The sequence below is a fragment of the Bactrocera dorsalis genome, chromosome 2 (assembly GCF_023373825.1).
Source record: "Bactrocera dorsalis isolate Fly_Bdor chromosome 2, ASM2337382v1, whole genome shotgun sequence".
NCBI classification, from domain to species: Eukaryota; Metazoa; Arthropoda; class Insecta; order Diptera; family Tephritidae; genus Bactrocera; species Bactrocera dorsalis.
The window spans coordinates 4,192,876-4,206,159 of NC_064304.1; the positions used below are offsets into that span (position 1 = coordinate 4,192,876).

A 13,284-nucleotide genomic window follows, 5' to 3' on the forward strand; every position below is an offset into this window, starting at 1 on the left:
ATGCGAGTAGCTCGTATTTACAGTTATTTGCGACATATGTTGGTAGAAATATGTGTGCGTGGCGTTGATGTTCATCACTTCATGTCAACACTTAATTTAATGACCCTCGAAGAGTGAATCACAAATGCATATGAAATATGTGCGGAAAGCGCTACAAACTTTTTCTGGTGAAACCCCACGTTCGCACATTTCCCTATGCACACAAGCTGCTCCACAAAGGATTAACGTCCAGTTGTTGAACTTGTCTCTTTGTTCTTCTAATAGTTTCTTTGTCGCTAGTTTGCGGCTTGTCTGCGCTGTTTGCTGAGTGACCGACTGTGCAACAAATGTTGTCGCCACTTTAATCCTTGGATAAACTTTTGTGCAAACATAAGCACACCCACCACTGTGTCAATGTGAGTGTGTTTGAGGAGCGAGTGCATGAAACGTGCTCATAAATGGCCAGGTCCAGCCGTCTCGCCGAGCGCCACAATCACTATAAGCCAAGACTTACTTTTATTGCAGGCGACTTAATTGTGTGAATGTCAACACAAATTGTGTTAATACCCGGCGCCCTTCTAAGCTCGCCACCGCCACCGCCAGCGTCGCAGCCGTCGCATGTCCGAAATAAATTTTGACTGAATTTTTTCTCTCTCTCTCTTCGGCTGTGTTATTTCCATATTCTCAAGCGTCTGTGCGAATTTATGCAAAACGGATAACAGCAGTGGCAACAACAACAATAGCAAAGGAACAATGCGGTTGTGGTAGTTCGTTCTAACGATTTTGAAATGTTTGTGTATGAGCGACCGGTGCGACCAATCCGACAGTAATCCCTGAATAATCAAACTTTATCGACGCAGAACTACATAAATACTTTTCCCAAGTGGCACGAGCTCTAAACACGCTAAACACCAATAAATGTATACATTAGATGTGTCCAAGTGCGGGGCGCCGGCGATGAAGAAAGATAGGCAATATGAGGCGTTGGTTGAACGCGCGAGGCAAAAAAGTGAACATGTTGGGGGTAATGGCAGTTTGCAGAGTTTGAGACCACAGACCACAGGACAAAAGTGAAATGAAAGAAAAAGGCAAAACGGAGGATTCATATGTACATAAATACATACATATAGATAATTGTATTTTGTGGAGATTGGACGTAAAAATATACGGCGAGAAAAGTCTACCTGGGTGATTTTTTAAGAGCTTGATAACTTTTTTTTTAAAAAAAACGCATAAAATTTGCAAAATCCGTTCTTTATTTGAAACGTTAGATATTTTCATGACATTTACTTTTTGAAGATATTTCATTTAAATGTTGACCGCGGCTGCGTCTTAGGTGGTCCATTCGGAAAGTCCAATTTTGGGCAACTTTTTCGAGCATTTCGGCCGGAATAGCCCGAATTTCTTCGGAAATGTTGTCTTCCAAAGCTGGAATAGTTGCTGGCTTATTTCTGTAGACTTTAGACTTGACGTAGCCCCACAAAAAATAGTCTAAAGGCGTTAAATCGCATGATCTTGGTGGCCAACTTACGGGTCCATTTCTTGAGATGAATTGTTGTCCGAAGTTTTCCCTCAAAATGGCCATAGAATCGCGAGCTGTGTGGCATGTAGCGCCATCTTGTTGAAACCACATGTCAACCAAGTTCAGTTCTTCCATTTTTGGCAACAAAAAGTTTGTTAGCATCGAACGATAGCGATCGCCATTCACCGTAACGTTGCGTCCAACAGCATCTTTGAAAAAATACGGTCCAATGATTCCACCAGCGTACAAACCACACCAAACAGTGCATTTTTCGGGATGCATGGGCAGTTCTTGAACGGCTTCTGGTTGCTCTTCACCCCAAATGCGGCAATTTTGCTTATTTACGTAGCCATTCAACCAGAAATGAGCCTCATCGCTGAACAAAACACGCGCGCGAAACACATTTCGAACCGAACACTGATTTTGGTAATAAAATTCAATGATTTGCAAGCGTTGCTCGTTAGTAAGTCTATTCATGATGAAATGTCAAAGCATACTGAGCATCTTTCTCTTTGACACCATGTCTGAAATCCCACGTGATCTGTCAAATACTAATGCATGAAAATCCTAACCTCAAAAAAATCACCCGTTATTTGCATAGCTATTTGAATTTAAATTCTCTAATATACATACATTACATTAAACGAAGCACAATTTCTGATCCCTGCTATAGACATTTCCTAATGTACATAGGCTGATCCAAGTAGAGGTACTTTTTTCAACAGCCTGTTTTTGATAGATTACGTCTGAGTCGAGTCAATTTGTCATGTTAATTTTGTTCAGTACTGTTTGACATTTCATCATGGTAAGACATTCTGTAAAGAATGCTTTTCGCGCCCTTCGCTCAACTTATGATCAACATAATCGGCCTACTAAGCGGACTATTTGCAATACCATCACCCCTCTTGAGACCCAGCACTCATTATAGGATATTATTCGATTGCATAGACCGAATCCAGCACGCAGTGAAGAAAATATAGCAGCTGTAGCTAAGAGTGTGCACAAGGAGTATGGACAGTCGATTCGGCGCCGTTCGCAGTAACTCGAACCGACGTATGGAATAGCTTGGCGATCTTAAATTGAATTCATACAAAATACAGCTTGTACAAGAAGCTAAAGCTGAAGTCACTCGACCTGCCCATGCGACATAGCTTTGTTTTGTAGGCTCTTGAAACGTTCCAAGAAGATCCTAACGGTTGCCAGCTAAATTTTGTTCAGCTGTGAAGCCCATTTCTGGCTCAAGGGGTACGTAAACAAGCCAAATTGCCGCATTAAGAACGAACAGCAACTTGAAGAGTTTCAAGAGCTATTATTTCATGCAGAAAGCCAAAATAACGGTTGAACCCATATTTCTTCAAAAATGATGCCACTGCCCTGCTTCTTGATGTTCTTGTAAGAGTAAAAGCTGACATTACCGCCGTTCAAGAAGTGCAATGGACGTGACAAGGACCTTGTGGCTTTCACTACAGTGGCCATATAAATGGGCGCGACTTCGATGAAGAAGGTTCAACGTCGAGAAGCTGCAATCACAACAGACACCCGAACGATTTCTCTCTGGACGAACAAAAACCAAATTCTGCAAGTCGCTCATCATTCCCAACCCTCTATATGGTGCAAAGGCATGGAGGGTGATAACATTTGAAGAGTCGGCGTTACGAGTTTTCGAGAGAAAGGTTCTACGGATGATACCGGAAGGCTATAGATATATAAATATAGCTGACATACAAATTGATCAGTATTAGTAGTTTCTTAGAAAGAAAAATAAATCTACCGGAGACTAATTTGCGTATATAGATTAGGCAGATATCCAAAGCTAAATCGATTCAGCTCGTATATGTACATACTTATATCGAAAGAAGAAATATTATTAGGTTAGGTTATATTGGTCCTTTGACAGATGCAGGTACGGTTTAATTTAAGTTGAAGTATTCACCTCACAGGACGTCGACACTTTTTTCGAGTCTTAAGAGAGACGGGATACCTAATTTTGATACTTCATTTAGTCCCTAGAACTGCGAAGTTCCTAGTTTTTTAAGCCAAGTTATAAATAATTCTGGACAGAAGAATAGAAGGTGCTCTAGGATCTTATTAAATGTACTTATAAACAGTTCTTTTAACTGCTAATTCTATTCCTCTCCAATGACATTACTTTTGATAAAAATGATTTTGAAGACCTTAAGCACTGAGATCCACTAAATGTTCTCATCAAATTACTCAAGCGTGTTTATGAGCCGATCAAACCTCTGGAATAAAGCCGGAAAAGTAGAAAACAATTTTCCAAACTATTTGCTAATATTAAAATAAATAAATTGTTTTTGCATTGCTGCATAAATATAAGAATAAATGCATACATATTTACAACGTATGCGAAAAAAGTTGGCCAAATTTATCGCACCATTAACTTTAGTAAGCCAAATAGGCACGTCAAGTCGAAGAGAGGTATTCCAGCTCCAACACGGAAGTGCACAGTGAGACATGCGTACATATCTACATATATTTATGTTCAACACTGACTGTGGGCAATTTCATTTGCACAGCACCGGCGAGTCACCTAATATGTGGTAGACACACACACACCCACGCACGCACTCTCCCAACTTCTTTGGAAACGCTTTTCCAATTAATGAAATCTCTAAACTGCCATAAATTTGCCACCCTCTCAAGTAATTAAATATCAACAGCAAAAATGGGAGCCACAAAGAAGCGGCGACCCTGCTCCTTCAGGCGCCGGACCGAAGTTGCTGGACGAAATGGAATAAACGACAGCCGGAGGTGGATAAGGCATCAACAAGAAAGAAATTACGAGTCTGTATTTATAAGAACAATAGCAAGACGTTGCTGAGGAGGGTAGGGCAAGAAGAAAAGAAAACAACAAACTTTGGCCGCAAGACATGAGAGAAGTAAATAAACGGCTGATACTTTGTGTAAGTTGGCGGGGCTGCAAACGCTCATACAAAGGTCGAAAAAGAGAGGATGTGACGGAACGAACTGCAGCGCGAAGCTTATATAGGTACTTACGTGGGTGTATATATTACGAGTGTATCTCTGTATGTAACTGTGGGGCTAAACTGCTAATTGTGGCTCGCAGACGCTGCGGTCAAGAGCAATAACAGCAGCCGAAGTACAACGTAAAACCAACAAATTCAGTAAAATGTGTGAACGTTTCCCTGCAGGCAATGCAAACGCTCTCACATCTATGCTCGTCAGTCGAGGCATGCACTTTAGGGTGGGTAGGAGCAGCTTTTGATATGAATCAACCGAAAATAATTAGCAAAATTTGTATATTACAAATACTCATATGGACTGCAGCTCTCCGACAGTAGAGTCCTGAAAGTAGGAAGATAAATTTTTCGGAACCACAATTATTCGACGAAGAGTATTATTGTATCAAAGTTTTTATCGTCGCCTAGCTGAAAACCCAGAGGGGATCATTGAAATTCAGTCACTATTGAGCGCTATGGAGGCATGGATGTGGAGTTATCGATGCTTGAGCTTTAGCTTTAACTTCTAAGTGGATAAAAGCGGCCCATACTTTTAATTTCCCCGAGATTTTGGAAAAGGAATAAACACTCTGTATGAATTTCTAAGTAAGTCAGTATATATTTGCATGAGCTTTGCTGCACAATATATTTGTTAAGCTAAATTAATTTTTTGGTTGCCTACAATCCTTAGGAGACTGGCTTCATACAAAACTATTCAGTGGCCAAGAGCAGAAGACTTATAGGAGCAAATAGGCACACGCTTATATACAAATTTGGATACCTATATATGTATATATCAATGAGCATTAGGAGACCTAAGCTGATTCTGCTATTTGCACGTAAATAATTACCGACTGTCGTCGTCACCACACATTACTGGTCCAACAGCTCCGGAGGCTTCGTTAATTTGGTTAGCTTCCTCACATTCCTCTGTACCGAGCATAGGTGCATATGTCGTTTGTATATATAGATAAATATATTGCACCAGCTAAATTCCCATTTGTGGCTGTGTATATAATATTAGTGGACTTGGTCAGTATGTGTGCGGGGTCTGGTGTGTGCGTAAGTTCGGCAGTAACTACGCATTAATTCAATTGTTATTTCGATACGATTAGCTGTGCGTTGCAGCGGCAGGCGTAATGTTGTCAGAGAAATTATCACATTGATTTTAAACTGATTTTCTCAGTTAATGGGAATTGGATAGCGAGTGTGTTGCAGCCACACACACACAGTACCGAACAGGTAGAATTTAAATGAATATTATTCTGCAAAATTACCTTTGGAATCCGCTTACTATCTATTTACATATTTCAGCACCAGGCAGGTTGAAAAAAGAGCATTTCTTGTAATTAAATTTAAGCTCAAAAATAGACGTGCATAGATTACATAGCTGCATGACAGTAATTGAAAAATGTTATTTTGAGAGATATAGGATGCTCAGGTATTAGTGAATCAAAGGAAAAAAATATTCTGCTGATACCAAAAAAATATATGTGATAGGTATTATCAGAGCCCTCCATTAAGTGGAGTAATTAGCCATGAGCGGTTTTTTAATTACGTGGAGACCGTATGAACTTTTGTTCACATCAAAGGATCCATAAAACGAGTTTTATGACAGCAAAATGAATTTGACTGGGATCGCATAACTGAAAACTCCACTCTAAAGATATCAAAGAATATATTGGACTTAAATCCACATTTAAAATCGTCAGGCCTGCCTCCCAGTTTGAATCAAAAAACTGATTGTATCCGTTTATTGCACTCGATCTAATCAAAAATTAGGTTTTCTTTAAGAAATACGTACAGTCAAGCCTGAGTATTACGCACTCGATGAAAAACAAAATCGGTTCGGTTCAGTTTGAACTACTTGACTTTACTATCAACTATAAACGGTAAATTTTTTACCTTTACCCTGTGTTTTCAATTCGCCTTTTTTCTTATCGGTTCTTAATATCGAAGATGTTGACGAAACGTGCGTATTTAGATGGAACCTTGTAAGATGTTTAGTTCCGTGGATGGAGCCATGTGCAAAAGTACACGCAAGTGAGGAAAGCTCCGTTAGAATCAGGAGCGACCTCTCCGAGCCGTTCTATACCAAACGAGGTTTCAGACAAGCCCTCCTGGAGAAAATAATTCGAGCTGCAGAGCTTAATCGAGCAGGTACAATCTTCTATAAGAGTGCAAAGCGGCTGGCATACATCGTTGATATTGTTATCATTGGTCTCAATACCCGCGCCGTTAGTTCTGCTTCCTCCAGAGTGGATGAGGAAGCGAAGCAAATGGGTCTGGTAGTGAACACGAGCAAGACGAAATATCTGCTGTCATCAAACAAATAGTCGTCGCACCCGCGACTTGGCTACCATGCCACTGTTGACAGTCATAACTTCGGAATAGCAGATAATTTCGTCTATCTTGAAACCAGTATTAATATAAAAAACAATGTCAGTCTCGAAATCCAACGCTGAATAACTCTTGTCAACAGGTGCTACTTCAGACTAAGTAGGCAATTGAGAAGTACAGTCTTTTCTCGACGAACAAAGGACAAACTCTACAAGTCACTCATCATCTGATAACGTTCGAGAAAAAGGTTCTGCGAAGTTTTATGGTCCTTTTCGCATTGGCAACATCGAATACCGCAGTCGATGGAACGATGAGCTGTTCGAGATATATGACGACATTGTAATAGTTTAGAATTGAGAGGCAGCGGCTACGCTGGCTAGGTTATGTCGTCCCAATGGATAAAAACACTCCGGCTATGAGAGTGTTCAACTGAGTACCTGCCGGGGGGAAGTTAATGAAGAGGAAGACCTACACTCCGTTGGAAAGACCAGGTGGAGAAGGACATGGCTACACTTGGATCTCCAATTGGCGCCAAACAGCGGGAAAGAAGAACGACTAGCGCGCTGTTGTAAACTCGGCTATAACCGCGTAAGAAGTGTCTACACCAATAAAGAAAAAGAAGAAGTCTTGTAGAATATTATAAATAAACGAATAAACATTGAACAAAAATACTGGCACCGTAAAAAGTATCGCTGTTGCAACAACGATGAGAAAAGTTTGAAGCAATCTTACATATAATATATACCTTCATACAAGAGGTGAAAACGAATACTTATCTACAATACAATGTTTAAAAAACATGTTTCTAGGTATATGTATGTGTTGATTATAAGTCACTCACCTGCCGTACATCCACATTCGCCGGAATGCGTTTGCTGCGGTGTCTGCAACAGTAGTCCATCGGCGGTGGTCGCCGCCGCCAAACTCGCCTGCCGGCGCTGCTGTTGGCGACGCGACATTTGTAAATGCGAAACATCACGACGCAAACGATGCAAATCGCTCACCTGTCGCGACAATCGCTGCAGCGTTTGTGTCACATCCACGGACATTTGCTTTGGTGGCGCCCCTGACTGATTATGCAAATCAACGGTGGCGTCCAGCTCCGGGCTGGTGCGCTCATTATTTAGCGGCCGGTTCGTGTCCAAATCAAAATGTTGTTGTTGCCTTGGTTGGTGGCGCTGCTCACATAATTGCAGCCGCAGCTCCAGTGCACTTATTCGTTCGTCCAGTTGCAACACTTGCCGCAACCGCTGCTCGTTGCGCGAATGCCGCACAATGCTGTACATCGCCAGAGCGCACGCAATGAGGCACAACATGAAAAAAGTCATATTGAGTAGATGGAAGAGCGCTTTGCTGTTGGTGCGATCCTTGGCGCTGGTCCAGCTGTAGCCGCGGCAGACGACTGTGAAAATATTTGATGTGCGGAATGCGCTGTCTGCCTTCTCTGCAGCTGCTGGCGTTGACTTTGTGGTGGCCACGGTTCGTTGTTGTTGCTGTGTTTGTTTTTGCTGCTGTTGTTGTTTTTGTGTCAACAATGTGCTGCTGTTGCTTGAGTTCATGCTTTTGTTATCGTTGTCCTTATCAACTGCTGGCTGGCGACTGGCGTGCACTGTTTTGCAATTTGTTGTTGCTGCTGTCGTTAGCAGTTCGGCGGTAGTTGCTGCGTGCACTGCATTTGGCACAGCCGTTTGCTGGCCGTGTGATTTGTGCGTCGCTGCGCTGCCGCTCCGGCCCCCCAATGCTGCACCGGCGCTCAAGGCCATGTCTGTGTTGGGCATTTGTTGTTGCGCAGCATGGAGAATACTGTTTGGACATCTCATGTCAACACGATGCTCCGCGCACGGCGTGTTTTCGGTTTCGGTTTCGACTTCTGTTGCACGCGCCGATCGTGTTGTTGCTGGTGCGGCCGCTGGTGCTGTTTCTGGCTCTGTGGCGGCCTTGTGCACGCGCTGTTGTTGCTGCTGCAGCATTGCGGCGGACATTTGTGCTGTTGCTGTTGTTGGCGTTGACGTTTTGTCTTGTGTGCTGCTCGTGGCTGCCGTCCGGCTGGCGTGTAGCGCCTTATCTTGTTGCATTATTCGCTGCTGTCACACTCCGGTGGCACTATGGACCGATTGCTGCTGCTGCTGCTTGGGAATGCTGTCGTTGACGTAGCGCTGCAATCTGCCACTGACGCTTTTCCTTTGCGTCTGAGGTAATTGTTTTGATTTTTGTTTGTTTTTCTTGTTTTTGTTTTTTGGTTTTGGTTGCTTGTTATTGTGCTCGCTTTGTTGTTGCTATGATATCATACAGACATTGTTCACCGTTAGCAGCACAATATTACATTCCGGTTGTCTTGCTGTGCCCTGCGCGCTTTGCTTTGACGTAGAATTCCGATGTCCTCACGGACATATTGCACGCAGTGCGCCAACAATCTTGCTCATTTATTTCTGCCGCCGGCTAGTGTGTGCCGTTGTTGTTGTTGCAGCTGCTGCGTCTTTTGATTTGAATATCTTGCCAGCAAGCAAGCGTGCTTTCACTCACTTTGTTCACTTGTGAATATTGTCCTTATGATTTGTATGCGCGCTCTTCAGTGTTATTTACTATTGTTGTTGCTTTTATTGTGGCAGCTATTGGTAAGTAGTTGTTATTGTTGCCGTTTGAAGGTATGCTCGCATTATCCGCATGATTACATTTCTCTTACGCACACTAAAGTGGCAGTTCCAATCAAAAGTACACGAGGTGTGCCCTTCCCTCGTTGCCTTTCCCTCGTTTTGGCGCTGCAAATTCGTATGAGCAGCGTTGTCACATCAACGGCTGTCGGCCCTCGTCACACCTTTTCCTGTGTTCTGCGAAACTCAAGCTCTTTTATGGCTTTGCTGCGCTTTTCGTGCGCTCGCTCCTTCAAGTCGTCGTCAAGTAGCTTCGGGTCAGGTTGTTATTCCTTTTCTGGGTGCTCACTGACGGTTTAATGTTTCGGCGCTTAACTACGCTTTTTGTTTGGTTCGAGTAAGGCTTGTGCTACTTCTTTTGTTGGATTTATTAGTTGCTCTTGTTCTTCGTGTCGCCCAAGACAAATAAAAGGACTTTGGTGCAAAAAGGAAACAACGTAAATTTTATTTAGGTTTTTCTTCACACAAAAACTAGTTTGTGTTGTCTTCAGCCGCGGCAGCTTGTTCTAGTGTTTCTTGTGTGCGGCTCGTATTGTTGTCGTGCCACTTCCCTTGCAGCTTCTGTGCGCTGCCACTTGTGTGTGCTGGTTTGACAAGTTTTTGACAGTCTCTACGCTACTTGCAACAACTGGCAATTGTCATCGTTTCAACCATTTTCACAACGCCCTGCGCCCGCCGCTCCACTCGCTCAGCGCTTGTCTGCCAAGTTTGCTGTTCTGGCTGCTTTATTACTGTTGTTTTAGCACGATACTCTCAACTCGGTTGTGGCAACTTTAGTAATGTTGTATATTTTTTGGCGTTTTTCCTCGACGCTCCTGTCCTTAAAACAAAAATTGCCCAGTTGTCATTCTGTTCATACTAAATTTTTTCTGAAAAAAGTGTTAAAAAAGTTAAATTAAATCGACATGTAAAACGAAATAAACAAAAGTCTCGTAAATTCAAGTGTAGGAATTTCGCAGACAGCCGGCGAAAGTTACAACAACTTCTTTTCACTCGCACACACTAGTGGCGCTACTTATAGAAATGACAGCGCGACCCTACCGGAGCAATGACCAACGTTGTGGTGGCTTGTGAGTAACGGTATTTTAGCAAAGAAGGTTTTCGAGAAGTGGTTATGAGTTGCAACACTATTGTGTCGATGAAACCTTGTTAGCAATAAAAATTAACAAAATGTATACCTAAAAGTCTGATCAACGATCAAAATGGAGAACGAGAGAGTTTTTTAATTTTACTGCATCTCAATCTATTTAAATGGTTTTCTCCAAGAATTCAACTGGTCACTCAAAAACTGTAAGCAACTGGGGTCCACATGGTAGAGTATACTGGAGGAGGTATCGATAGTGAGGCCGTAGAGTCTGTTAAAACTCGCGTCAAGCACAGGCATCCTTGGACCTAGCAACTTAACTCCAGCTGGTATTCCAAAGCACCAAAACTGGTCTATGCGTGGCTTATTGACCTACCAGACTAACCTCACCTAACCGAAAGTTATTCCTGAAAACTTCACTTATTACATCAAATGACTACAACTGCCCTGCAAGGCACAAACGGCTTAAACGACTTTGTTGTGCATGTATTGGTTTTATGCGATAATGTATTGGAATTTTCGCCCAAGCGTTGGACCAGCGCCGTGCATCTTCTATTTGCGGTCGCATGGTCAGTTCACTTTGATTGAAGGCCGTCGAGCGCTTGATTTGTGCAACGTGCTGACTATGCAGCAGCGAAATGACACGTGCCACATTGTATAATACATGTTGTGAAATTTTCAGGCGCATTCACGGAAATCATTGAAATTCCATAGTTGTACTGAAGTATTCCCAAATTAAGGCCAATAAGCTATCTGCAACTATTTCTCTCTTGGTTGCAACTCTACGGACATAAATTTAAAGCTGCCGCAGGCGGATAACTATGTTGCAAATGCTTTCAACACCAAGCCCGGCCGAACTGGACAAAAATGTTGCGATTTTATTTTGCAGTTTTCGGTAAGTTGGCTGCACTTGCTGATGTATGCAGAAATGTTAGTACCGAAGTAATTGGTTGCGGAGTATTGACTCTAAGAATTTAGTTTTAATTACGAGTATATAGAGCTCGAACCCTCTAACTCATTGGAGTGCAAAAATATTAAGCAGAAAAATGCTCATCATAAACAGTTTCAAGCATTCCTGGATCTCTGTTTGTTATTTCAAAACTTTAAACGCGAATCGTTGGAGAAGTTTGTTCAAAACTCTCAACAAACTTGGACCAAGTTTTGTATCCGTAAATATTTATATGCAGTCCTTATTTTTTTAATATTATTCATCCTTAATATTTCTTAAAGAGACCACAGGCGCCTAGATAGACCGAGTAAGGGGCATCACTCAGCTCTCAATACTTCCAGAGTACTAATAAAAGTAACATTTCTTGAAAATTATTCTATAGCTTGGATAGTTAAAGGGCGGAATTAGCTTATTAGCTTCGAAAATTGTCCAAATTAGAAATTGTCTAAACAAAGAGGTCATAAATTTCTGATCAAATCTATCATAAATAATCAAATAAATACCTAAGGCAATTTGATAGTCCATATATGTCCATAAAAAACATACTGTAACAGTTTCTTGGGAAAGAGCACACAGCTTATGACTAATCCTAAACAAAATAAAGACATTATAACTAAACAAGTAAGGAAGGGATAAGTTCGGATGCAACCGAAAATTGTATACTTTTGTGACATACAAAAATCAAAGGCAAGGAAATAATTTAAGGTGTAAAACCAATCATATAGAGTAAAGTCAGCCGGAAGTTCGAAAATTCTGATATTAATTATATAGGGACTAGGCCAAGTTTTTGCTCAAATTTATCTATTTTAGGCACAAAGATACATTTTTATGTATGAATATAACATGCTCTCTTATTTTTTTTACCAGTTTTCATTGGATCTAAACAGTTTTTGGTCATAAGGTGACACACACTAAAGGCATTGCAAAGTTGTATACCGTTATACATATTAATTGCTTCTTGAATTGTTCTACTATATATAAGAAGTAGGCGTGGTTGTTGTCCGATTTCGTCCATTTTCACAATGGGTCATACGAATGGAAAAAGAATGTTACATACTAAATTTTGTCGAAATCGTTTCGGTCGGGTCCAGAGATATAGGATTTCACCAAAAAAGGGCAGTGCCACGCCCATTGTCCAATATTCACACAGGGTTCTGCAAAGGTCTCTGTATCATTTCAGTAGAAAAATTTAATGCCTCTGGTGTATTTAGTTATGGATTTAATGCGTTTTAGTGGTTTTTAACAGTACCGTTATATGGTGAGTGAGCGGGAGTATTCTACGATTTCATCCATTTTCACACTGTCGGTAGGAGATCTTGGAATATTTGGTTGTTGTAGCTTAAGTAGTTTAGGAGACATGCACATTAAACATATTAGGGCGGGCCATGACCACTTTTTCAAAAATGTTTGCCCCCAAATGCTCCAGCTATTGCAATACCCTATATCAAATAACAGTTTTATATCTTGATTCAGTTCATTGTTATGGCACTTTATGTGATTTCGAATAATGGCGATTTGTAGGCGTGGCAGTGGTCCGATCTGTATATCAAATTTCATCAAGATATCTCAATTTGTACTCAACACGGCTTGCTTCAACGAACAGACGGACAGTTGTATATAATACTATATCTATCTCGATTCGTTTTAGGTGATACGTACAACAGTTAGGATAACAAAACATTATACTTTGTAGCAACATGTTGCAAGTGTATAAAAACAGACTATATGACAATTATATACCGTAATGGTCTGATCGGAACAATATCGGAGATTTTAGT

The 13,284-nt window shown here is 41.4% G+C and overlaps 1 protein-coding gene across 15 annotated transcripts in view; it reads right to left on the bottom strand.

Moving 5' to 3' along the window:
* Positions 1 to 13,284, bottom strand: part of LOC105225810 (collagen alpha chain CG42342) — a 208,451-nt gene that overhangs the window by 174,132 nt on the left and 21,035 nt on the right. For all 15 annotated transcript variants that reach the window (XM_049449487.1, XM_049449493.1, XM_049449494.1 and 12 more), the window contains exon 2: positions 7,664 to 10,342. In XM_049449487.1, the coding sequence (XP_049305444.1) occupies positions 7,664 to 8,897 (1,234 nt within the window). In that variant the 5' untranslated portion in view covers positions 8,898 to 10,342. The remainder of the gene's footprint in view (positions 1 to 7,663; positions 10,343 to 13,284) is intronic.